Here is a 27,143-nt window from a genome sequence, read left to right as displayed (position 1 = left end):
GAAATCCGCTCACCGCTATAGCGGTCCATTCCCCGCTATAGCGGGCAATCGCCCGCCACAGCGGCCACAAGAGAAATGGCTGGCCGCTGGGAGCGGTTAGCCCACCGCTACAGCGGTACCGCCGCAACGGTACTCCCACCGCCGCAGCGATGCCATTTGGGCAGTGAGCTCGACTTTTGTCCAGTTTTCCCCCCTTTCACTCCACATTTCATCCGAGGCCTCACAAACACAAACAAAACATGCACACAGACATAAAAACATCTTACGAATCCACCCATAGCCTCGGAATTCCCAGCGGAGTTCTAATTTCCTACGTCACCCCCGACAAACTCAATCAAAATTAAACAACAATCACAAGCAAGTCAAATTTCAACTCTTAAGCTTAAAAAAATCCAGTTCTTACTGGCTCGTTCTACCCTTGGGAAGGTTCTGTTTGGTGGGATGACCCTACCTTTCCCATAACGACCGGATGGGTCGTTACAGTTTATCTTGACGAAATGGGCGAAATAACTATTCCAACACAATTGAGATTTAAAAAAAAAAAAAAAAATTGGAAGCAGTTACTATAATTCATGATCTAGCATGTATAAAACTTCCTAGCAAATGTGGCTTAATAAATAGGGCTAGAACCCAAGACTTCTAATTAAGAATTAAAATATTTGTATCACTCCACCACAATCATTGTTGGAGATTCACTTATTTAATTTGTTTGAATAAATCTCGTCTTTCTTTTGCCTCCTTTAATCAAAAAATCCACAAAAAACGAAAATTGAATCTAATTAGGCCAATTTAGGGGGGTAAAGAATATGAGATAGGGAATATGAATTCTTTTGCATCTCGATTCAATTTTTGAAAGAAAAAAAAAAGGATTCATCGAAGAAAAAAGTCAAAAACAACAACCACATTCCAGTTCGATTTTATCTTTATTGTTAGCCCAATAAGCTATTCCATATTGCTGTAGGCTCCTATTATTCTTTATCCCATACTTGGGAATATTCTTTTCAGTAATAACCATTTCATACATGTCAACTACTTTATCGACGTTTAATTAATATTCCTTTCATTAAATTTTATATGTCATAATTTTGATTCGACGCAACACAATCAAAGTTTAAGAAAGTAACAAAAGTTTTTTTTTTTTTTTTTTTTTTTAAAAAAAAATCTTGTTTTTTTAAATTAGTTACTAAAATAACTTTTGAATTTTGTGGTCTTATTAAACATGTAGAAATATGTAATTAAAGAGTTATTAAATATAGAAAGTTACATTATTTAAATATTTTTTTTTTAAAAAGTAAGACACATAAATTGAAAAAACCCCAAAGAAAATACCTAATTTTTTATTATTATATTAATTTGTTTTCACTTATTATTATACGACCCAAAGCAAATTTGTGAGATATTTTTATTGACATATATGGTCGTCAAAAGATTTATGAATTTTTGTATGGAACTTTGAACCCTAACCCTCAACCTCAACCCCACCCCCAACCCCACCCACTCTATATATATAACCCCTCTCCCCCCCCCCCCCCCCCCCAATCCATGCAAACTTTATTTGTCATTACCCCACCACCAACCTCAATCCTATCCTACACCACCTACCACCAACCCCACTCCTCACCACCAACCCCTACTCCACACCACCCTACCCCCACCTCCCACCACCAACCCCACTCTCACTCCCCACCAACCCCACAATCAACCTCTGGTGAGACCCCCACCCCCCACTACCTACCCCTCACCCCAACAACCCACCACCCACTCACCCCTTCACCCCCACCCACCACCCACCACAACTACAAAACATCTTCACCATTACCAGTAAACATAAATGTTTCATTTTTTATTTATCAAATAATATTTTTTTTATTAAATTTGTATTTATTTTCTACTATTTAGTTACTTTTTAATTTGAATTGTATATTTATTATGTTTAAATAAATACATTGCATTCATGTTGAAAAAGAATCTTAATCATTAGGTGTTGACTAGAGACAATATCTTGAAGATGCAATATTTTCAAATCTTGAGATATTTTCCAAATGGTCATCAAATTCGTGAGATATTGTCTCACCTATTGACATATATGGTTTGTGAATTTTATCGTCAAAAGATGCATCATGTTAGAATTCATCGACCATTTTAAGGACCAACATCTATATATATATATGAGTATATATATATTTTAATCTCATGTATAGAACTAAACACAATTAATACGTACTTATACCAGTGTCATTGTGTCAATAGGTTAATCATGTAATTTATGGAATCCTTGGTAACCTAATCCAAATTAACTTCCCTTTTTTTTCTTTTTTCTTTTTTTTTTTTTAAAAAAATGAAAGCGGGACACTCAAAAGGCAGAGCAAAAATTTAAAATTTATGGTTTTGAACTTGCTGTCAAACCCATAGCTCATTTTAGTTACTAGGTTTGTAATTAAATTTTGGGGGCCGACATCAATAATAGTCAGCAAATGTATATTAATTATAATTACAAAAAATATACATAATTAATGTATATCTTTTGTATATTTCTTAGAGGCTGTAATTATTTTTGGCCAAGCGATCAAATATGTAAAAGCTCTAAATTTTATACATACATAGATCCGGAACTTAAACTCTATGATTTTAACATTTAAAGTTTTTATCAGTGAACTTATTGTATTTCTAAAGTTATGGGCTTAAATCTATCATTTGTTGCAATTTTAATGAATTTTTACTCAAAAAATTACCCCCCATCCATTTTTACTTGTCCTGTATTGACTTGATACTCCCCTTAAGGAGTTACTCCCACCATTCCATAATAAGTGATTTTTTAGGTTTTTCAATTTAAATAAGTGGTGCTTTAGGATTTCAAGAAGACTTTGGGCAGATTCTTCCAAGATTACCCTTATTTATATAGTCAAGATTCATTAACTATCTTTTTTTTCTCTAGAAAGAAGTAAAACTTAATTAGGGGTAAGTTAGTAAAAACATTCCTAATTTTCTAGGAGTGAGCAATATGTAAGGGGTGTGCATGAGCTTAAAAAATAATTTATTATGAAACGGAGGGAGTATAATAGAATGATAATTTTACTATATCACCCCTAGTTATTACGAAGTCATCTAATGATTGAAATCAATAAAACCTACTTTTAAAAAATGAACTAACATCACTATATCCTCTAGAATACGGTGTTTTTAAACGAAAATTCTGAAATCCTTACCACAAAACCAAAATCAAAAACTATAATATATTTACAAATAGTTGACCTTTTTTTTTTTTTTTTTATGTTTCTGCATTTAGAAAATATTATTTATCATAAAGTTTTTAAAAAAGCGGTGTGGCTTTTTAAAAAAAAATATTAAGGAAACATAATTTTTTTTTTAAAAAAAATACATAAAAAAGGTCAACTATTTGTAAAGATATTATAGTTGGTTTTATGGTATGGATTTCAGAATTTTCGTTTAAAAACACCGTGTTCTAGAGGACATAGTTATGTTAGTTCAGTTGTGGGCCACTAAGAACCTTGAATTTTCCAACTCAATAATTAATAATAAGGGTAAAATTGCTATGATATGGTAAATTATATCTTGATTTTCTAAACTGGATAAGTAAAAATAGACAATTATTTTTAGTATACGATGACATGATAAAAATGAACAGAAATGAAGTAAGCCTCTATATTAAAAGATTTAATTCGGTATTTAACCCGACCTACAACTCTAAATAAAAGTTATAGAACCCTCGTCCGAACGAACCTAAATGTGTACCTCCGGCCCTAGGCACAATAATAATTTTGTTATATAAGGAGTAATTTATATGAACGAACTGAGAGAGGATAATTGAATTTATCTGCATACATATATTACTATCGAGGATATTTGACAAAAGATATACTCCCTCCGTCTCAAAATAAGTATCACATTAGCAAAAATCACGCTCATTAAGAAATTAATAAATACAATGCGGAGGTTACTAAACTGCCCCTTTTTATTATTAGATGTTTTTTTAATTGAAGAATATTAAAAAGCTAAGATCGCTTTTTAATGCTAAGAGGCGCATATTTGAAAAAACATTAATTTTATCTTAAATTCTCAATGACTTATTTTGTGACAAATTATTTTGTTACATTTAGTTTGCCACTTATTTTGGGACCAAGGAATTTGCAATAATTCGTTGATTACTTCGGACAGCACATAATAACCCATCTAGAATAATTGCTTTTTTCTTTTCTAGTTAAACATTAACGAAATTGGCATTTAATTTGATGCCTTATTAGTGGAGTCCCAAGTCTATAATAGCTGTTCTTTTTATGTCTAAGTTGACGTTGGAAAAATCCCATGAAATAAATGAAGGAAATAATCAAAAGTCTCTCATTCATTAATATATAGTCTATTTAGTCGCTTTCCATTTAGGAAATGGCCCCCAAATTAAAATCTTTTTCTCACGTAGACAAAAGTCAATTTCACATTATTCCAGGATTTGCGTTTGTTTTTGTTGTTTTTAATACTTTTCTGTCTCAAAATAAGTGTCACTACGACAAAAAAATTATTAGTTTTTTTTTTTTAAATTTTTAAAATAAGTGTCATTTAGAAATTAAACAAAGATTGAGAAAAATGCCATTTAAAATGCACTCCCAATATTAAAAAAAATTACGACACCTAAACTTTACCTAAAACTGGCGGATTTAAAATTACCCCCCGGACATATTTATAGTGTGTTTTACGGCCTTTTTTGTAATGTGTTTTCCACATGTTAAGAAAATAATTAATTTTTTCGTGAGGACACGCACAAGAGCGTAAGGTGCATATTAAACTTGGTAATTTTTCCGTTATTTTTTTGCCACTTGGCCCTCCCAACGGCTATTAGTTTTAATCCTCTTTATTTATCCATAATTGACCCATTTCATCATCACTTTGCTAGATTGGAACTCCATTGAAGCTAAAAACTTGAAACTCTAACTTCAAATTAAGCGATTGATTCAAGAGGTAAGTTACAACTTGTGTAAATTTCTCCTCTTTTTTCATTTTTTATCTTAATATAGTAGGTTAGGGCTTCTAAGTTCCCCCAAATTTTCTATACATTCAGTTATGAAAGAGGTAAAATCAGAGCTGAACAGGCTCTGTACTGATAATGATGACCCAAAAATGAAGCTCGAGGTGCGATGTCATCACAGTGGATTGCTGAAAATGAAGATTTCTTGGTCTCCCAACAATCCCGGACAAAGATTTTGGTCTTGCCCCTTCTATGGTGTAATGAATCGTAAAAATTGTTTGCTTATGTTTTATGTTTTGTTATGACATTGTAATTTCTTTGAGTGGAGAAATTATCCGATTGATCAAAGATCTAAGTTCATTCTTCACAAATTAGTGAAAAAAATGCAAGAAGAATTTGCTTTGAAAAAGAAAATGGAAGAAGAACTTGCTTTGAAGAAGAAAATGGAAGAAAAATCTTGCATTGAAGCTGCAATGGAAATGAAAGGTGAATTTGGTTGCATTGATAGTGAAATGGTTTTTTGTTCTAAGTGTAAAAGATTAAGTAATGGGCTGATATTATAATGGTAAGGGTGTTTTAGGCTTTTCCCAAGGGCATGGGGGTGCACCTGACTTTAAAAAACTAGAGGTGACATTTTAATGGCCAACAAAACACATTATAAATATGTCTAGGGGGGTAATGGGTCACCCATAAAGGTTAGGTGTGTCACAGCAAATTTGGGCAAACACTGGGGGTGCATTTTAGTCATTTTTCCCAAAAATTGTCAAGTAGTTACAATTATGCCTTAGCATTAAAGAAGTAATCTTCTTTAATATTGCTCAATTCTCAAAAATCGTCTAATAATTAGGAGTAGTTTAGTAAACTTCACATTGTATTTATTGATTTCTTAATAGATGTGATTTTTGCTAAGGTGAGATTTATTTTGGGACGAAAGGAGTAGCATAAAGTGTGATAAAATGAAGTCTCCTTGGTGAAATTTGATTGGAAAGTTCAAGAATGAGAACATATCAAGCCTTTTTTTCCCCCTTGGACAAAGGTGCAAAGATACACCTCATCTTTGCAATTTATAGCAGATATATCTCTCATTAAAAAAGTAGTGCATATATACCTTGCCGTTACACATATGGTGCAAATATACCTCTATCATTACACAAATGGTGCAAATATGCCATTTTCGCTGCCATAATTTTTCTAAAAATCAAATACGTAACATCTGACCAGAATTTTACCTATATGAGATTTGTCTACATTGATATATAGTTGATATATAGTTTTGCTTCCTTTGAAATATATGGTATTACTTTTTTCGCGTTTTGCCAACGTGAAATTTTCAGTGAGTGTCACATAATCACCTGATTTAGTCTAGCCACAGTAATATCGTCTGATTTGACACAAACTAATGAAAGATAAAGCAAAAACACACACTATGTAACTAAGATAAAAGACTATCCGAAAAAGCAAGAAACTAATCAGTCTCCACAAATATTAAACATTGTTCTAACACAAACTCATATCTGTAGGCATGAATGGTTACTCAACCAAACTATCTTTTTTAATGAAATAGTCCCTCAATCTTGACTAATTAAGTATCACATAAATTATCTAAACAAGTTTTTTTTTTTTTTTTTTTTTTTTTTTTTTAAAAACGAAAGTTCACTCAATTTTACATAAATATCACAGTAAACGTCTCATTCTTTCCTTCTAGTAACCTACTGTAATACTTATGTGAAGTTGAGTAACTTTTTTGTTACAGAAAACAGTTTAATAATTTTTGTAATACTTGATAATTAAAGTAAAATAGTATTTTTGTTAAACAAAAAAGTTAAACAACATTCATGCAATAAATTAAAAAGTCGAGTGACCTATATTTGGCTTATCTTGCTTGACGGATTGAAACAGCATGTAAAGCTGAATTTGCTTTTTGGCATATTTAATTGTTAAATAAACATAAGTGTTAAAGGGGTAACGCAACCTAATAAATAAAGCAAGACTCACATTCCAGTTTCAATACGTTTTCTTTTTCCTTACGTAGACATTAATGTACCAAATTAATATTAACGTACCACAAGATTGAACAAATTTGAATCTATTATTTATTTGAATTAAGTGCTGATTTACCTAAACCACCATCCATGTTTTTTGTTTGTTCATATCACTCGTCCAATTCCATCCACTAATACAGGAGAAGAAAAGAAATACTACCTCCGTTTCAATTTATGTGAACATTTTCGGAGTATGAGGGTCAAATTTTATAATTTTGATCATAAATTTTAACATCAATTTTCAAGTTTGTAAAAATAAAAAATTATATATTCAGAAACTATATAAAAAGTACAATAAGTCATGATAATCTATAATTTAAATAATTTAGAAAAAAAGTAAAGAAAATGTGATGAACGAACTACCTCAAAGACTCCTCAAATAATAATAAATTAAAATAGAGGGAGTATAATTTATCAATATCCGATATAGTTCTGAGTTTTAGTTTGTTTGGTAAAGCTTTTGGGAAGTCATTTTCTTTTATTTAAAAAGTGCTTATTTTAGAGAACTGAGGTGTTTAACCAAGTTTTTAGAAAAAAATAAGCGCTTTTGAGTCATAAGAAAAATATTTTTCAGAAGCTGAAATGATAATTTTCCGCAAAAGTACTTTTTGAACTTTGGCCAAGTACGAATTATTGATTTAATATTGATAAAAGTATTTTTCTTTTTAAATTGATTAGCCAAATATAAATTGCTACTCTTCAGTTTTGTCAAAAAACACTTGCAACAAAAAATATTTTTTAAAATACCCAGATTTTGGAGGATTGACCAAACAGACTAAAAATCTCACTAATTATTGCTCACAGAAGAATGTTTACTATTTAATTTTAAATAATTAATTCTTAAAGCAATCCTGCAACAAATTTAATACGAGCACCTTTTGATTTTAAATATGTCAGCAATCGGACACATTTAAACTATTGTTTATAAATAGTAAAACGTAAAGACAAATTCGGCACATCATATCTGAAAGTCTTGTATGAACAAAAAAAAAAAAAGAAAAAAAAGTCTCATCTATATCTCTAGCGCAAAAAAGAACGAAAATCCAAACAAGTCCATGGTACAAGAATCTGGTAAGATTTCATTGAAAGCTTATCTTGAAAAGATAAGATTTTTATCATATAAAAATTTGAAGTAATCTTTAAGTTTTCTCCATATATATGTAGTTCAGCTCACAAAATGGAAGACAACAAAAAAAGAAAGAAAAAGAAAAACAGGAAAATATGTGTATCTCTCGTTTTTCTAAAAAGATTGGCGAGTTGAGGGAAACTTAATTAATTATTTTTTATCTGAACCTAGATTTATTTACAAAATCTTTGAGAGAAAAATTCATATATTTAATAATTACACAAACCTCTTAAATCAAATATTTTTACTTGAAAATTATAGTAGGAAAATTTGACTAACAGCATAAAACAAAACGAATTAGGATAGATGAAGTAATTAAGGATAAAATGTTTCCAAATGGAGAAAAATGTTTAACTAAAGTACATAATAGTATTCCTTCCGTTTCAATTTATGTGACATCGTTTGACTAATCACAAAATTTAAAATAAATGAAGACTTTTGAAATTTTTGATTTAAAATAAACCTTAAACGTTTGTGTAACATTAAATCATTTCATTAAGGTAAAAAAGCAATTTTAAAGTTAAGTTATTTTTAATGATAAAAAGTGAATTTTTTTTTAAACAGAATAAAAAAAAATATGTCACATAAATTGAGACGGAAATAACACATTTACTAGAAATTAGGTAAGTTTAGTGTACTTTATAAGCAGATAAACCAGAAAAGATTAAAAAACTGTGACGTAATCGATGACTGTCCTTGATTACTAGTACCTGAAAAAGTAAAAATCTTTTTATATATTAGATTCTGGAATTTGACTTGACTTGCAATGTATGCTAATTAGCTACCATAAATATTATAATATTTAAATTGACTAGATTTTATGCATATGATTCATTTATTGAAATAAGAGAAATTTCAGAGTAAATATTCTCTCTGTCCAAATTTATCTTATATTTTTCATTTGTAAATCATTGCTTTAAGATGTTTTTTTTTGGACCAATATGAAACTAAAATCAAATTTAGATATTCCAAAATTATAAGAAGGTAATTAAATTATATGATTTTTGAGAGGCAAATTCGAGAACAAATATTGATAGCATTGTACATAAAACACTATCATATTTCAATTATAGGCCTAAAGTTTTATAAATATAATGTGTGTGTGATTTATATATATACTTATTTCATAAATGGATTGTTCTTCCAAATTTAAAGAAGATAAAATAACAAAGGATATATGCTATTACATGTTATTTTTATAAAAGATCTTATTTGCTTTCTTCAACAAATACAATGATCCATAATATTAACGTTTAAGTAAGTAGCTTTTAACAGAAAATTAAGTTTGAAATTTAGAGGTATATTCATAAAGATGTAAACTTATAAAGGATATGTGAAATAAAATGAACTTGTCACCTTTTCGAGAAGGAATTAAATTATATGCAAAATTCCAAATATTAATAAAAAGGGATAAAAGAACATCCCTAAAGTTTCTATAAATAAAGGAAAGTATATTTTCAAAATGGATTGTCTTCCATCCTAAAATGTAAATTAATAAAAGAGAAAATGCTAAAGGAATCAAACATGAAAGCAACCATTTTAAAAGAAGGTTTTAAGATTAATTGCAGTTACAATTTAATTCAATACGAAATTCACTTATAAAGGATAAAGTGATCGTTTACCAATCTTTTTACTAAAAAAGAACATCTTGCACTTCCCTTAAAATAATCGATTAAAAAAAGTACTAGTAATCAGTACTTATTTTGCTAGATTATTCATCTTTATTGTATTTTGAAAATTTTAATTTGTTTTCAAGTACTCCAATAAGTTTGAGGGTGGTTATTCAATGATAATTGGAGAAAAAAAAAGTTAACTTGCTTCAAATGAAGAAGTAAAAGAAAATTTTATATTTAATATACTTGACAAGTAAGATAATCGGGACTAATATTTTGTGTTGAATTTTGTGTTTTTAACCTATAATAAAAATCAACATAGAATGCATTAATTTTGATGAACACATCGAAGACTTTAGCAAGTCTCCATTATCAACTGGACTAAATAGATTCCTATAAGCTAGGTTACTATCATGCTTTAGACCTTTAGGACTACTTTTAATCGAAGAGTCCTTTTTAGATGCTACTTACTAGCGTACCTCCATATATAAATAAACATATTATTAAGCAAAAATAAAATAAAATGATTTCATTAGAATTCTACCATAGTTTTTTTTTTTTTTTTTTTTTTTGTGGGTCAACAAAAATATTTCATACAATAATATGTATTCGCACGGAGAATCACATAATTTCACCCCCCCCCCCCCCCCCCCAAAAAAAATGTGACTAAAAAGTAAAAATTTATTTCTAGTTTTATTTAATAACGAATTAATAATAATTATTAATTTTTTTTATATGTGCGATTTAATAATAAATTAGTGACGAATTTTACATCTAATTCCTTTTTTTTTTTTTTTGAAGCCGGGAAGTTGAAGTTCTCTGACTTCTTTTAAGCGAGTTATTATATATCTTATCCAAACGTGAAATTAGTATTATTTCTCAAATCTAAAAATATTAATAATTTTATAAACTCTTATGTCTTTCTTTTTATTTTTTTAATTCTAAAATCCCTCTAAAACTTTGAAGAGACCTAACGCAAATAATACCGGGAACCCAAGGAAAGTTCAATGTACCCTTGTACCTAAAAATTTGTTACTATATTTTAGCCTTATCCTAAAAATATGAAACATGAATCTAGTTAGAGTTCTTTGGAAACTGTTATCTTAAAAAGATTAGTTTTTTTTATTATATTTACATTTGAAGTAAATTAATTTTGATATTAGCAATGGGTGTAGTACTTAATCCAAATCACAAAAAATGAAAAAGGGAAACTCATAATTATAGTACCAAACAGGAACAATAGAGGAGAAATGGTTATTTGACGTTTTACAATTTTTTTTAATTTTATGATCCTTATACGAAATTTTTATTTTTTACATATAAAAAATCTGATTTTTTTTTTATTTAAATTGTAAAAGGCCAAAAATATTTATTTCCCTTGAAATTCTACTATACTATAAGAGACGTTACTTCTTAGGTGTTTTTACAAATGCAGGCCTCTCTCTCTTCTTTCTCTCTCTAAAAAAAAACACAGTGTGGTTCTGCATAACTCAAAAACAATTCTTATGTTCTTATTCCAAACCAACTTTCAAAAATTCTTTGATAAACACCTAATAGCCCTTCAAAATCTTCTCTTTTTTCAAAATTCTTGATCCCAAAACTGTCAAAGAAACCTCTTTTCTTCATTCTTGTGAATCTTTTTTGTGTTTCTTGAGGACCCTTTTGAGTATTTATTTGTTCTGTGTCCCAAAACTTTCCAAGAAACCTTCTTTTTTGTGTTTGTTGAGGACCCTTTTGAGTATTTGTTTGTTTTGTGTCCCAAAACTTTCAAAGAAATAATCTTTTTTGTGTTTCTTGAGGACCCTTTTGTGTATTTGTTTGTTTTGTGTGAATTTATCAAAACAGAAAGATGGTTGTGAAAATGATGAAGTGGAGGCCATGGCCTGAAATATCTTCAAAGAAATTTGAGGCTAAAATCACTGTTAACTGTCTTAAAGGTCTAAATTTTTCTCAAGATTTTCAAAGATTGGCTGTTGAAATTAAGTGGAAAGGCTCAAAGAGTAATCCATTGACTTTGAGTTCACTCAAGAGAAAAAGTGTCAAGAAGAATTTCACAAAGGAAGAGTGTTTGAATGATGATGGTGTTGTTTATTGGAATGAGGAGTTTCAAAGTCAGTGCAACTTTTCTGTTTCCAAAGAGAAGTCATTTCATCCTTGGGATGTTTCTTTTACTGTGTTTAATGTAAGATATCTCATGCTTTTACCTCTAATTTTATTTTATTTTTGGAGTATTAATGATTTTGGTGTGGTTGTTGTTCTTTTCTATCATGGGATGTTTGGTTGTTTTGAGAATTAAAAATTTAATCTTGGAATAGTTTATGAGATAAGAAGAATTTAATTTCTTAATCTAATTTATGGGAAATTTAGAGCTACTGATGTTACTGAGAATTCTGTCCCATCAACAAGTTGTTGAGAATTGATCAAAGGCCTTGACTTTTTAGTGTGGAAGTTTGGCTTTTTATTGGCTATGAATTTGTGACTTTCTTGTCTTTTATGTGTAAGGAATTAAGCCTTTCTTGATCAGTGTCCTTTAAATTATCCCATCATGAATCCTGATCATATAGCATTATTTTTTGAATCTCCTTAAATTAGTAGAATTTCTTTTGTTTTTTGTTTGATGGTGGTCTGTATATATCAAGAGTATTTGTGTTTGCCTCTGCAATAATATGTTAGCAAGAGATACCTGATGAAATTTATCACCAAATTTGTTTTTCTTTGAGTTTGATCACAAACATAGGAGTGAAATTTTTGGATTAGAAACAAAGTTAATAAATAGTGAATTTCCCCTTGATGTTCTTTCTTTAACATTGCAGTAACCTATTTTCCAATGAATTTCTGTCTGAAAAGTTAATTTTATTTAACCATGAATAGTCTGAGATTATTTAACTCAGATAATGAGTATACTATTCTTGAGTCTTGACATGCTATGGGAGTCAAACAATCTAATTAAGCTTTCTGGGGTTTAATGATTAACTTTGTTGGACCCACGTTAATAGCGTGTGGTGTGTTGTAATAGTGATGTGTAATATAATTATATAAATGGTACTTACTTACTAATTTTCAATATCAGTATTAACTTTTCTACATATGTGGCTGGTACATTTTGTGAAAATATAATAATATTGGCATATTCTGTATACTTTCTTTACTATTTTGGCAAATTATAGTTTAGGACTTTGGAGAATATGCCTTTCTTTAGTTGCTTTGTTTGTTCATCCAGCATATTTTCCTTTTCTAATTAAGAAGGAAGTTTGATTCAATCCAAAAAGGAAAACAAAAAAGTTGAGCCTTTGTTTAGTTGCTTTCTTTGTTCATACAGCATCTTTTCTTTTCATTCATTGTTATATTTAATTCCATACTTGTAATATTCTCTCTGTAAGTTGCTTGACAGTACTTATTCATGTTTCTTCTAAAACAGGTTACAAATAAAAGATCAAACCATAAAGTCCCCATAGTTGCTGCTGCATCGTTGAACATTGCAGACTTTGCTTCAGCAGCTAGGGAAAAAGAAGAAAATGAAATAGTCATTCCCTTGGTTGGCATTAAGAGCGACCTTTCACTTTGTGTAAGCAAAACAAATTTGCTCGATTTACTTTTGTTCCTTTTTCTACATCATTAGTCCCTTTTTTTTTGGTTAACATGGTAGGTATATATATGTATATGACAGTTGTCTCTCAACCTTCTTGAATTGGGAAATGCCAACGAAGCCTCAGAAACGATGCCAAAGTTTGTCATGTCTGCCCCAGTATCTCCTTCGCCTGCAGAGATTTCATCGACAGACAGAAGTGAGCTTTCTGCTTTAAAAGCAGGCCTGCAGAAAGTTAAACTTTTCAAGGGATTATCTACTATGCGACGAAAGAAGGCGTGCCATGAAGAGGAGGGCAGTGATGGAAGGAACTCGGTCAGAAGCGAGGATACTGATCTTGGTTACCCAGTGGACACAGATTCACTTGGTGATTCAGAGGAAGGTGAATCAGAGGAAGTGAAGGAGGATACGAGCTTGCGGAAGTCTTTCAGTTATGAAACACTTGCATATGCAAACCATGCTGGTGGATCGTGCTACTCAAACACTAGTGGCAGTGAAGATGAGGAATTGATCTATTATAGCCATCACAAATCTGGTGCAACTGGAGGTCATAATCAATATTCACAGCAGAGTTCAAAACGCAAAATTCTCCCTTGGAGGAAGAGAAAGTTAAGCTTTAGATCTCCTAAAACCAAGGGCAAGGGGGAGCCGTTGTTGAAGAAACATTATGGAGAGGAAGGTGGGGATGATATAGATTTTGATCGCCGACAGCTTAGTTCCTCCGATGAGTCTTCTTCAGGGGTATGACCCCATCTTCTCTTTTATTTTTTATCCAAGATCTTTCCAGCATCCAAATAGATTTGCACGGTTGAATATTATTCGTCACCTCATAATGAGCTTCCAGAGATCGATAACTTTCTTCACTACCTCACATACTTCTATAGTTCTAATATTCCGTCCGTTACAATTTGTTTGTCTTAGTTTGACTTGACACAGAGTTTAAGAAAGTAAAGAAGACTTTTGAATTTTGTAGTCTTAAACTAAAGATATGTATAATGTACGAAATGCCCTTTAATCTTGTGGTCTTATACATGCCATGAGGGATGTTGAAATTAAAGAGTTGCCAAATAATGAAAAAGGCATTATTTTTTAAACCGACTAGAAAGGGAAGTAAGACAAACAAATTGAAACAGAGGGAGTAACTATCTTGGCTAAGTTGATCCCAACCAATTTTCCTACATTTGATGTAGTTTTTATCTCTATTAACAAAACCTCTCCGTTGCTTGCAGTGGAACAAATCTGAGGAAGGTTCAACTGCAAATCGATTTGCAGTCTCCGAGTTTGGAGATGAAAGTTTTGCTGTTGGTAGTTGGGAGCAGAAAGAGATAGTAAGCCGTGATGGGCAAATGAAGCTGCAGACCGAAGTCTTTTTTGCTTCAATTGACCAAAGAAATGAACGAGCTGCAGGTGAAAGTGCATGTACAGCCTTGGTTGCTGTGATTGCTGATTGGTTCCATTCCAACCCTGAAGAAATGCCCATCAAGTCCCAACTCGACAGTCTTATCCGTGAAGGTTCACTAGAGTGGAGAAATCTCTGCGAAAACAAGACGTACATGGAGCGTTTCCCCGATAAGCATTTTGACCTCGAAACTGTGGTCCAGGCTAAAGTACGCCCGCTCTCAGTAGTCCCGGAAAAATCATTCATTGGTTTTTTCCATCCGGAAGGAATTGAAGATGAGGGATTCGATTTTCTCAAAGGCGCCATGTCCTTCGACAATATCTGGGATGAGATTTCCAAATCTGTTCAAGACGGTCCTAGTAATGGCGAGTGCTTCGTTTATATTGTGAGTTGGAATGACCATTTTTTTATCCTCAAGGTTGAACGAGATGCATACTATATCATTGACACACTTGGTGAGAGGCTTTATGAGGGATGCAACCAGGCTTTCATCCTTAAATTCAACAGAGACGCTACAATTTTGCAGCTACCTGGCACGAGTCAACTATCGGATGATAAACCGGCTAGCACTAAAAAGGAGCAAACTGATACGAAACAGGCTACTAACGAAGGAAAAATTGACGTTAGCACAAAGAACACCAACGAAAAGATGGAACAATCAACCATTCCTGAAAATGAGGAAGAATTGAGCGTTGTTTGCAAAGGTAAAGAGGCGTGTAAAGAGTACATTAAGAGTTTTTTGGCGGCGATCCCCATTAGGGAATTACAAGTTGATGTGAAGAAGGGGTTGATGGCATCTACACTCCTTCATCAGAGGCTGCAAATTGAGTTCCATTATACAAAGAGCTTTAACACTGAGTTGGAATCACCCTCGGAAGAATTGACTGATAACAGCTTAGCGTTACCATCGTCAACAGCAGAGTAACCGCTGATCAGTAAAATCCGAGTATATACTTAACATTACTAATCCTTCTTTTTGTGTTTCTACATCTAATTTAGGAACGAAGGCATGTCTCATATCCTTTTTTTTTCCATACATGATTGCTAGTTGCAACTTGCAACTGGCTTAATGGCTCTTCTTAATGTTATCTTAATGTAAATTACTATGGAAATGTCCATGAGTATAATACTCTCTTGTTCTCTCAAAGAGGGGAGGACATAAATAAATATATGATTTCTATACTGTTCTTAATTTTCGTTGGTCTCTATTAGTTTCGTTATATTGCATGTAGAACAGAGGATTCCACTCTGGACACTAGTACTGGCAACTCTATTTTACTATTACGGTATATTGACTTGTGCACATGAATTGGAAGCTTCAACTCAACTCCTCTCATATCATATAAAATGAAATAATTCTAGGGTGCATAGAACATTTGTTTTATGGCCTGCTGGAGTATGAAGCACGAAAAGTCCACTATGCCAACAATGTTTTCCTATCCTATCTCAGAGTTTATTCCTTGTCCTGTTGTCCACAATCTTCCTTATCATCATAAGGATGGCCCTTCAAACATAAAAAATGGTTTACATTGCTCACCCTGAAAAGTGTTCTTGAACAGATAACCATCTTTCGGCTAATCTCAACATCCTCCATCCCTTTGGGACCAACAAAGGTAATACAAGAATATTCACTTGTTTTCCATCAACTACGACAATATCAGTCGAGGGACATGTATGATTAGGTCCTTCTGTACTTGGTGGAATCTAACATATTTTAACCAAACCGTTCGCATGGGCTCAACGTCCACTTCCTTGGCATCAAAAGGATAGCCCTTGACATATTAAAAGAGGTTTATATCTCTCAGAGAGTGTGGTGCGACGGTTGAAAATTTTTTTTCTAAAGAAACTCTTTGTCGGAAGCACTTTATCTCCCCTCTTTGGGCCTATGCAGCGCGACTCTGAATTAGTCGAACTTTAGCCATACATTTTGATACTGATAATGAGACGGACTGTTAGGATGAATTGGGTCTAAAGAGCACGTCTCGCCAATTTTTAACAACCAGGAACTAACATTCTTCCTTTTTGTTACTTGGACCATCAAACTCATATCATCTGTCAAGGGTAGTCCCCTTGCATCTCATAGCTCTAACAATGAAATGCTAAATAAAGTGTCTAACTTAACCTGAATATTTTATGGAAGATAAATTCACAAAGAGAAACAAAAACAATAAACGAGTAAATGGGAGGGAGAGCGGAGTTACGCATTCATACTCATTCAAGGAATAAAAAGGCAGATAAGAATTATACTAGATACACTGGTCCTCACAGCAGCTTAGAGGTATCAATATTACCTTGTAAGATAGGTGGTCTCTAAATGTTGCGAAAAAGGTTCTAACAATCCTTATAAAAGGAATGACCACTTCATTGTGAATTGCAATAAGCTACATTATCCTATGGAGCAATACGACGAGTTCCCAAATAAATTATTTCCTGAGGTAAACCAGTGTTCTCCAAAGCGGAGATTTCACTCCATTCTCTGCATGTGAAGCCTGTAAACATGCCTAGATTTAGGGTAGTGCACGATGGTAACAACAAATGTTGAGAAGCTGTCGATATTAGGAGTGTTGCTGTGGGTGTTGAATGGAGATTTTCTTGACAGGATTCCTTATAAGAATGTAAGGAAATAGAGGTCATTTGTGCTGTTTGTCAATCCAAGCGAGGGAAACAGTGTTGCGAGGAGCAACGCATGCAATTCAATCGCTTTCTGTTGAACAGAGATGAGAGGCAAGCTTGACTACTCCGTGCATGGATGCATCATTCTACAATTTAACAAAAAGATGAGAGGACACAGGACAAGGCAAATGAAATGCAATCTAGAGTAGGTGAATGAATCAAACTAAAAGTTTATCAAAGAAATTCTTACCAGATAGAGAATGTCAAAAGCTTTTCGGTAGCTTTCTAGAGAATTTTCCACTCTGTCATTCCTGCAACAATCACTTTAAGTTCAGCGACTATACATATTAAAATCTGTCAGAATATGCTGCTTGGTCTTAGATAAAAGCAAGATAATTAGACATTAAGGCTCTCTGTGCTATGGTGGAGAACATTTTCTACCGATTTTCCCATGTTTGATTGGTCAAAATGTTTTGGAAAACATTTTCTCAAGGAAAAACAAGCTCCTTAAAAATGAGAAAAATGACTTCCCTAATGGAAGTAGAGAAATCTCTATGCAAAAAGAGGGGCTTTCACCATTTGTGTTTGTCATAAAAGATGGAAAGCATTTATCAGGAAAAGATAACATATTGAGGATCTGTAAAGTTAACCCAATAACAAGTTAACTGAAACATGTCTGCAGTTGTTTCGTTTTACCCTTAATGACATGGAGGTCAGTTCAGTGCACTTTCTATCACATGTCCTAAATGAAGTTGCAAATAAGTTGAAAAGCATAGCTAAACCAAAAGTCCCATATGAATTCCTGTTTATTTTTTATTTTTTTGAGTGAAAAAGAAGAAACAATGTTACAAAATGTTTTAATGCAAAAATCTGGAAGTTCTTGATGTAAGAAAATATGTTGTCAAACCATTAAGTCAAAGATTCTGGGAAGGTATATCTATTCAAACTTCAGCAGTCAATCAGTGAACAACCTCCTAATAATCTCAAACTCTACGAAATCCACAATTTAACAATTTTCTCATGTTTCCAAAAGAGTAAAAAGTATTATGTTGGAAGCTTATTGACCTATGAAAAAATTAAAATATGAGGTATGATTATTATGCCTATATTAGGCTGAAGACCTCTTCCACACTTGACTACAACATCACAGCTTGAAAAGGAGAAGAAAAGTAGGTTAGCCTGTCAAGGGTTGAATCCTAAAGAAAGCTGGAACAACATAGGAGCTTATGATATGGATCCAAGCTGCACGTTGAAAAGCAACCACTGAAAGCTTTATATGAGTAGTGTTTAGGCTAAAACAACTCAATTCACCTGTTACCATATATTTCTTCAACACCAAGATGATTTAAAAATGGATATGCATGAAAAAGGACGGCTTAGTTAAGAAGTCATATTTTGCAAAGCTACTACCTGTCGAAAATAAGGGAGTGTTTAGCCTAGAGGCAATTATCCTCCACCCCCAGCCAACAGGTTGGGGGTTTGAGTCACCAAGAGAGCAAGGTTGAATTTGGCTAATAGGTTTTGACTGTGGAGTTTACCATCTCAGAAAAAAAAAAAAGGGACGAAGAAGAAGATTCTACTGGACATTGAATTAGACAGACTAACATCGATAAATAATTTGATATTGTTCTTTTCTTGTGAAGGGGTATTCTATCAATTCACAATAGATTAGGCAAAACTAGTCACTCTAATCCACTCTTGCTATCCCCACCCTACCAACGACTACTTTGGTACCCACCTTCACTCCTACTATTACACATATCTTCATATCTTATGGCAATCTAATAAGTATTACTGAAAAAAGTAATCTGTTGCAAATTGTCCCCGGAGATTTGGTTCGCGATGGTAGTACATCATGGGATGTGTGTTAGGCGCAAGTTACGAGTTTGAATCCCGTTGTGCATCAAGTCTGGTATTTCAGTGGAGAAGGGTAGAGGGGCTATCCATCAAGTTTCAAATTTGGATATAACAAATTTCTCAGATTATCACAAAAAAAAAAAAAAAAAAAAAAAAGTAATTAGTTGCAAATTACTACTTTGTGGTCTGATACAATCGAATTTATAATTGAAGGCGAGCCTTTGAACAACAGTAAAATTGCTCCTTTTGTAGCTTGTAAGCCACGAGAGTAGAAACTATCTCTTCGTAAAAAAGCAAGGGGAAGGCTTGGTACTATATACCCCCCTCTCTCCCTACCCCAGACTAGTTAGGGAGGGCACTACATGCAATGGGGTAAGTCCTTTCTTTACCATTGAATTATGTTTCGTAGGACAAGGAGTTGTCGACCATCTAACTAGAACTTTTCAAGATTTCAGAGGATAAAAAAGTGTGTTGAGAGAGAATTGATGCTCACCAGTGTATTTCTTGCGGTCGCAAGTTCCTTTACTTCAGCTTTTAGGACTTGTCAATCCGTAAGAGTTAGGCTAAATGTTTGTAGTTGGAATAAAGCTATGTATGCCATGGATATCAACTCATTTCATCTTAATATTAATGACTTGAAAATTTTGAACAAAAATCTAAATATGGAAACTTTTCTTGGAAAATCTCAAAGCCTTATGACAGAAAAATATTTCAATCCAATTGACAGTGGAACACCATTCCTACTTCAATTATGGGATGTGCTCACCTAATTTCTCTAACTATCGGGTTACAACAATTATAATTACAATCCATTTAGCTTGCACCAACTTGAGGTGAGACGAAGCAAAACAAATATGTCTTCATTCTATAAGCAGTGTCGTGTTCTCTGATACCTCAGTTTGGTTTGAATTTGATGAATAAGGGGATATGATGAGACACTTACAGAAAACCTACGGATATTCTTGTTTCATAGTCTAAGCCATCAGACATTCCCAAATCTCCAATGTGGTCACCAAGAAGTAGCACATTAGTTCTCTTCTTCAATTCAGATTTCTCATCACCCAGTCCGTTCACGTTATTGCAGTGATCATGAAGTGGTGCAGCCATGTCAAGTGCATGCTCATTCTTGTTGAGTACATGGATTGTCTTACCTGTAGGTATCAGTTAGCGTTCTTAGTTCTAGAAACAAAGATGTAAATGACCAACAATACAAGAAAAATCCGTGAAATTTGCTTGTAAGCCTCCATGTTCCAGTATAGACCAAATATGTCTAAAAGCTCAGTATCTAGCAGTAAGTACTAGGATCAAGATGTTCAACCAATGATCAGATATTAATCACTTCGTTACAGGGCTTGGACTCCACTCCTAAACTAACCTATTCTACATACAGAAGTCCTAATTATATAGTCCTTTAGTGTTCAGGTGATTTCATGTATTAGATTTCCACACTTACATTACCCTTATGAATGTTCAAATATATGGAGGGCCAAATCGTATTTATTTAGTCCTTTTATGTCGAAAAAGTTAAAACTCAAAAAATCATAAAATAACTCGTCTTTGTTTGTTTCAATCAATCAAATCAGTCATTCAACAATGCCTTAATGTCCTACTTGGGGTCGTTAATTAGAATCCTCTGCTATTTGGACACATTTCATTGCAATATTTGGTAAGCGGTTTGGCCTTTAAGGCAAATTAGGAGCTCTCTCAAACTAGTGGCTCTCTAAATCTCACACTTACCCCCTACCAAGAGTAACAACAATAACAAACGACAACTATGCCTTAATCCCAAACAAGTAAAGGAGGATATATGAATCATCATTGACCATGTTTCTCCATTTCGGCTTAAAAAAAGTGAAAAACAAATTAAATAATAATAATAATGACAATAGTAAAAGTTCTCTATACTTTTAGAGGCATATAAATATATGATAAGGTCAAAATACTCCTAAAAGGACTGGTTCAAAATCAACGTATTAACAGGACTAAAATCTATCTTTTTCTTCGATTGTGTCCTATCTTTAGCTAAGTCTGTATTGATTCCAAGAAATCTTAGGTCTTTTGAGATTACTTCCTTCCATATTATGTTACCTCGTCCTCTTTTAACACCTTCACTCACTATAGTTCTGTACCTACGTACCGTGTGAATATGTAGGTCATTGCAGGACATGACTGAACTATCTCACGCGACCTTCTCTCATTTTATCCTCAACGCGTGCTGCTACATGCACCTTCTGGCGAATGTGATCATTTTTAGTCTTATCTAATCTTGTATGACCGCACATCCATCTTAGCATCCACATCTCTGCAACACATCTTGTGGATATGTTAGACTTTAGCTTTTCTTGATGACTTTAGACTTTCGCTTTTAAACTTGACCTTATCAAAAAAAAATGTTGGACTTTATCTGTAATAACAAGTATACCCTTTTTCTAAGTTACTAATCCACATTACAGAAAATAGCTTGTGGTTGGCTGTTTTATTACCCTTTTAGTTTAAGCTCTTTATATTGTCAGTGTATACAAAATTAAAACTCTTTATCGACTTGTTCTTCCACGGAGGCATAATTATAGCAGACTATGCCTCCATTGAAGCTTCCACTTACAGCCATTAGGCAATCCCCAAACTTTAGAGGAATGGCTAAAAGTTGGTAGCCTATGCAGATTTACACATAATGAACCAAATATCAGCAGAAACTGCTTCGAGCACTTTTTAAGTAAGTAAAAGCACCTCTAAATGGGGATAGGTGATACCTTTAAATGACTGCAGGTGACCATTTTCGTCAAACACCATCCTGTTGGAGACAATTCTAACATTCTTGAAAGATCTATGAAGTTTCTGCTTCAGCACCTGGCAAATCAAGAAGATGAGAGACATCATATCTAAAGCCAAAGTGGACAAACGTAACAGCATCGCGTACACCTATTATGCATCAAGACCACTGACAATCCTTAAGAACTAACCTCCTCTATTATGTCAGCTAAACCCGCAGAGAATATAAGAACAGGAACACCTTTTTCCTGCATATCAAACAGTGCCAACTCATTACCCAAGCAGTACATGAAATCGTATAAGGTTAAAAGGAAATTCTTCTGAAAAGAACTATTCTGGGATAATTTGACTAATAACTTCGGCATTAGCATGAATTTTACAACTACAGAAAATGTAATCCAAAGCATCATTTTTTGTAATGTAATTGTTCAATTTCACTTTATCTAAAACAAGATTTCAGCTATGGTTGAGCCTGACATTCTAGGAGTTTCAAAGGTCGAATAAACAAAAACAAAAACAAAAGAAAAGAAAATAATCAAGGCATGTCCTCTAAGGTTCTTAAATGCTCAGAATGGCCCTATTATTTATACTCTAGCTCTTCGCTAAACTAATACCATCAAATTTCTTTCCAATAGATATTTTAGATGACACGAGAAAATCCCAATGGATCATATTTGTCTCATTGGCCTTCATCAACATCATCCCAAGATGTCTCAGAAAACAACAGCCGATAGTGGTTATATTGTACCTCCAAAAGTTCAAAGAGTTCAGTTACACCATCCCTGAATGCAATTGCGGCTTTAGTCACGGAATTTTGAATTGCATTGTATGTAAGGCCTCCTTCAATGAGAAGAGCATGGGTTTTTCCCCACCTGCAGAAAATAAGTTAGACATTAATCAACACACAGGCCACGGTACTACAATCTCTTTAAAATTCACCAATCCGATGATGGTCTCCATTTGCTGATACTAAGGGAGCTGGATATACTACTACTCTTACAATCTCCAAGAATACAAATATTATCCTTGAAACTTCATATTATGTATTTCACTCTTGAAACTTCATATTATGTATTTCACTTGTCAAAAACTCAAAATTCAATATATCACACAAGTCTGGACCCAATTCTAGGCCTATCAGTAAAAAATCATAACACGTACCACTCTTCCATGAGCTTGGTTTTCTCATCAAGGGGAATAGCCGGATCAAATTCTAAGGGATGATAATAATCGAATAATTTCTGCCTCTTGTCATTGTACTCAGGATCCTCCTGCTGTAAAAGGTTGTGACTGCCTACAAAATTTGTTTTTTTGACAAGTCATTCACTTGGAACTAAGAAACATATATCAAATTGTATTCTATTGAATAGCAGTCTGTTCCAGACAAGCTATCGTAATAGGATAATGTTGTATGAAGTGGATAACCTACTTTGGCCTCGACAACCATCGATCCAGTATTTTGTCAATGTGGCATCAAAATCTGCAATTACCTATTATGTTGAAACAATTCAGCAAGTAAAAGGAAAAAACAATTAGAACAACATGAAATAAGCATGGGCATGTGTGTGAACATGTTTGAGACTGTAGCTAAGACAAGTACTTTACAGTAATAGATGCCAATAGTTCTGGAAATAGGTCATACAGCTGTTCCTTGAGGTGTTAGTTATTGGACAGCTGAGTTAGTTAGGGCCAACAGTCAGTTGTGATATGTGAAGAGGACAAGATGCGGGATGCGCGGCTGAGGTGGTTTGGACATGTGAAGAGGAGACGTACGGATGCCCCTATGCGTAGGTGTGAGAGGTTGGCTATGGATGGTTTCAGGAAGGTAGAGGTAGGCCGAAGAAGTATTGGGGAGAGGTGAATAGACAGGACATGGCGCAGTTTCAGCTCACCAAGAACATGATCGTAGTTAGGAGGTTGTGGAAGACATGGATCAGAGTAGAAGGGTAGTAGGTAGTTGAGCGTTGCCACACTTCGTATCTTTTTTGTAGTTTCTTCTTCTTTGATTTCTATTATTATCTGGTATGTCTTGTACATCGACTGTCGTATGATTTTGTGGTAGTTTATCGTTGCTTCTTTCCTGACTGCTTTGTCATGCTTTAGTTTGTATTTTGTCATTGCTTCTTTACTTTTACTATTTCCTTTTCCGGTCTGCTTTGATTTGCTTTTCTCTGAGCCGAGGGTCTATCGGAAACAACCTCTCTACCTATGGTAGGGGTAAGGTCTGCGTACACTCTACCCTCTCCAGACCCCATTTGTGGGATTACTGTGAGAGGTTGGCTATGGATGGTTTCAGGAAGGTAGAGGTACGCCGAAGAAGTATTGGGGAGAGGTGAATAGACAGGACATGGCGCGCGATTTTAGCTCACCGAGAATATGATCGTAGATAGGAGGTTCTTCGACTGTCGTATGATTTTGTGGTAGTTTTATCGTTCTAGACTGCTTTGTCATGCTTTAGTTTGTATTTTGTCATTGCTTCTTTACTTTTACTATTTCCTTTTCCGGTCTGCTTTGATTTGCTTTTCTCTGAGCCGAGGGTCATCTAAAGGCTTACCTCTCTACCTATGGTAGGGGTAAGGCAACATACGCTCTACCCAGGGCACCCCATTTGTGGGATTACTCGGGTATGTTGTTGTTGTAGTGCTAACAGTCAGTTAGTTGAAGTTAATTGTAATTAGTTAGACTAATTAATCTAGGTGACAGCTCATCTCTCTTGGAGTTGTAGTAGGTTGGTGATGTATATAGATACACCATACATGTAATTACAAAGCTATGAGAAGATATTTTCAATTCTGCATTTTCAGGCTTGGACCTCACATTTCTCTTCTTCTCTTCTCTATGATTACTTACTCAGTTCATAGATTAGACCATGTTCATCTGCAATACTCAGCGATTGCAATTGAGATTGGTAAAGCTAACAACTTTCATTGTAGTTTCCATAAGGATCCGTAGCTTAATATATGTCAGTACAGGCTCAATTAGCCACTTACAAGTTTTACTAATCGCAAATTTAACATCGTAGCCAAGAAGCAGGAGAATGTTAAAGCTACTTCATCATCACACACAAGATAAAGAATGAAGCTTTAACTATGAAAACAATAAGTTATTTAACAAGCAGTACAACAATGTCTTAAACTCAAAACTCATCATTCCCCACGCAAAATATAATAGTCCCTCCGTTTGAATTTGTTTGTCTTAGTTTGACTTAGCACAGAGTTTAAGAAAGTAAGGAAGACTTTTAAATCTTGTGGTAAAACCAGCTCCTGTGCAATAGCTCGCAAACCACACGGGAGAGATAACCTACACTAGGCCAGCCCCGTGCGACGAGCTCGACCCAGAAGGAAAATCTCCTGCTGTCGTAGGCAAGGGGTTTCGAACCTGAGACCTCCATTATGAAAGCCCCTGCTCAACCAATGAGCCACCCTTGAGGGGATAATTACATATACTCTAGAAATTAGAAATTCAACCAAATAAGTCATATGAACAAACACATGTAGCGCATAACTTTGTATTGCTCTCAATATAATTCATCACCCAAACAAAACACAAAAACAGAACAATATAAGAAAACCTGGAGCTTTGTAGGACCGGCTTGTCGAATTGCAGATATTTTCTTTTGCAACAAATTAGTATTATCCACTACAACTTGTGACTCTGACCCATTCACAACTACTTGCTCCATTTTTGCCTGATTTCTACCACATTGACTGCAACACCACACTCTACACACACATACACAAAATGGGTAATCAATTAAACCCGAAAAAGCTCAAGAAAAACTGGTTATTCCCAGGGGCGTAGCCAGTAAGGGCCAAGGGTTCATCCTAACTGTATATATATGGCAAAAATTACTTTTTATGTATATATAGTAGACGGTCTTCTTCTTTATATTTTTGAATGTCCTTTATTAAAATCCCCCTCCGCCACTGGTTACTCCCTCTGTCCTAATTTATGTAATATAATTTGAATTTCGAGAGACAAATAAAAAAATATTTGACTGCATTTTATTTGTATGTCCAAGTTGCTAACTATTGTGAGTTATAGTAGTAGTTCTTGTATGTCCAAATCACGGTCAAAATAAAGGAGTTTGACTATTGAAATTCGAATTGTATCACGTAAATTGGGATAGAAGGAGTACATGCATTTAGGAAGTGATAAAACCGACAAATGTATTGTAATTCGTGTGTTTTATTGTGGTGATAACATTAGGGTATGTGTATGTGAAAAACTTTACTCACCTGGGATTGAAGGGTAAAGAGAAAATGGGAGGAAAAGGGTTGGAAAAGGAGGTCCTATAAATGGGGAGAATGTAATTATAATGATGAAGTCGATAACCCATAGAGAAAAAAAGGAGTGACTGAAATGTTCACTCTTGTAACAGTTGTAGACTAGTAGGACATTAGTTTTGTAGAATCACTTTTATGCCACTCTTTTTTCATGATTTTTGTCAATTACTGTAGTACTAGTATGTTTTTGGAGGATTGGAAAATAAGAAAGGGATTTTACACAAATACCTATAGTTGAATTTATTATTTATGAGGATATCCCGAAAAGAAAAAAAAAATCAACTAATGTTGAATATAATACAAGTATTTTACTGCCTTATACACTAAACGAAACGAACCCTTAAGCCATTTGATTCAAGATTTTTACTCGATGCAAAGGACGTTTATTGGTGAAAAAAACAATAAATGCTAAAATAATGTTTTTCTCCGAGAATCGAGGGTTTTGAAAAAAATAACAAAAGATAATGTTGTTTTTGAACACATTTTGAATACCACTAACTAACGTTTTGCATTTGTTTAGGGTATTTAAAAGTATATATATGTACATAAACACAAAAAATTTACCTTATATAGACATTGTAATTTTTGCAGGAACATGGGGTAGATCCGCCTTGATTACGGGATACATAATTTGCCCTTGAGCTTGAGTTCAAATTTCTTTAACATACCTGCCAAATGCTAAAAACTTACTAGCACCGGATGTTTGCATCAAACCAATAAATCACTTAACCTTAGTAATGATTAATGTATGTATATATTCCCTTCATCAAATTATTTAACCCAAAAAACTCAAGGAAAAAATGGTGACTCCCTCTGTTCCAATTTATGCGATACAGTTCGGATTTCAAGAGTCAAACAAGAAAATATTTGACCG

General features: G+C 33.6%; 2 protein-coding genes across 4 annotated transcripts; one reads left to right on the top strand and one right to left on the bottom strand.

Moving 5' to 3' along the window:
• Positions 1 to 11,172: 11,172 nt before the first annotated feature.
• On the top strand, positions 11,173 to 15,950 carry LOC132059258 (uncharacterized). Its single transcript, XM_059451817.1, has 4 exons — positions 11,173 to 11,941; positions 13,178 to 13,324; positions 13,427 to 14,086; positions 14,575 to 15,950. Exons 1-4 carry the CDS (start codon positions 11,609 to 11,611, stop codon positions 15,667 to 15,669), a joined length of 2,235 nt encoding a protein of 744 aa, XP_059307800.1. The 5' UTR covers positions 11,173 to 11,608; the 3' UTR covers positions 15,670 to 15,950.
• A 976-nt stretch (positions 15,951 to 16,926) lies between these two features.
• Positions 16,927 to 26,859, bottom strand: LOC132059256 (uncharacterized). Of its 3 annotated transcripts, none has more exons than XM_059451815.1 (10): positions 26,834 to 26,859; positions 25,555 to 25,705; positions 23,413 to 23,473; positions 23,145 to 23,277; positions 22,732 to 22,855; positions 22,175 to 22,231; positions 21,965 to 22,061; positions 20,158 to 20,365; positions 17,608 to 17,668; positions 16,927 to 17,503 (listed from the first exon to the last, which is right to left on the bottom strand). In XM_059451815.1, the coding sequence occupies exons 2-10, from the start codon at positions 25,663 to 25,665 to the stop codon at positions 17,438 to 17,440; spliced, it is 918 nt and encodes a 305-aa protein (XP_059307798.1). In that variant the 5' UTR covers positions 25,666 to 25,705; positions 26,834 to 26,859; the 3' UTR covers positions 16,927 to 17,437. The 3 variants fall into 3 exon arrangements, with proteins under 3 accessions (XP_059307798.1, XP_059307797.1, XP_059307799.1); XM_059451814.1 differs by lacking the exon at positions 26,834 to 26,859 and adding an exon at positions 26,222 to 26,386; XM_059451816.1 differs by lacking the exons at positions 16,927 to 17,503; positions 17,608 to 17,668; positions 26,834 to 26,859 and adding exons at positions 21,352 to 21,516; positions 26,222 to 26,420 and having other exon boundaries at positions 20,228 to 20,365.
• Positions 26,860 to 27,143: the final 284 nt, after the last annotated feature.

The sequence above is a fragment of the Lycium ferocissimum genome, chromosome 6 (genome assembly GCF_029784015.1).
Source record: "Lycium ferocissimum isolate CSIRO_LF1 chromosome 6, AGI_CSIRO_Lferr_CH_V1, whole genome shotgun sequence".
NCBI lineage: Eukaryota > Viridiplantae > Streptophyta > Magnoliopsida > Solanales > Solanaceae > Lycium > Lycium ferocissimum.
This window is presented reverse-complemented; position numbering and strand designations above follow the sequence as displayed.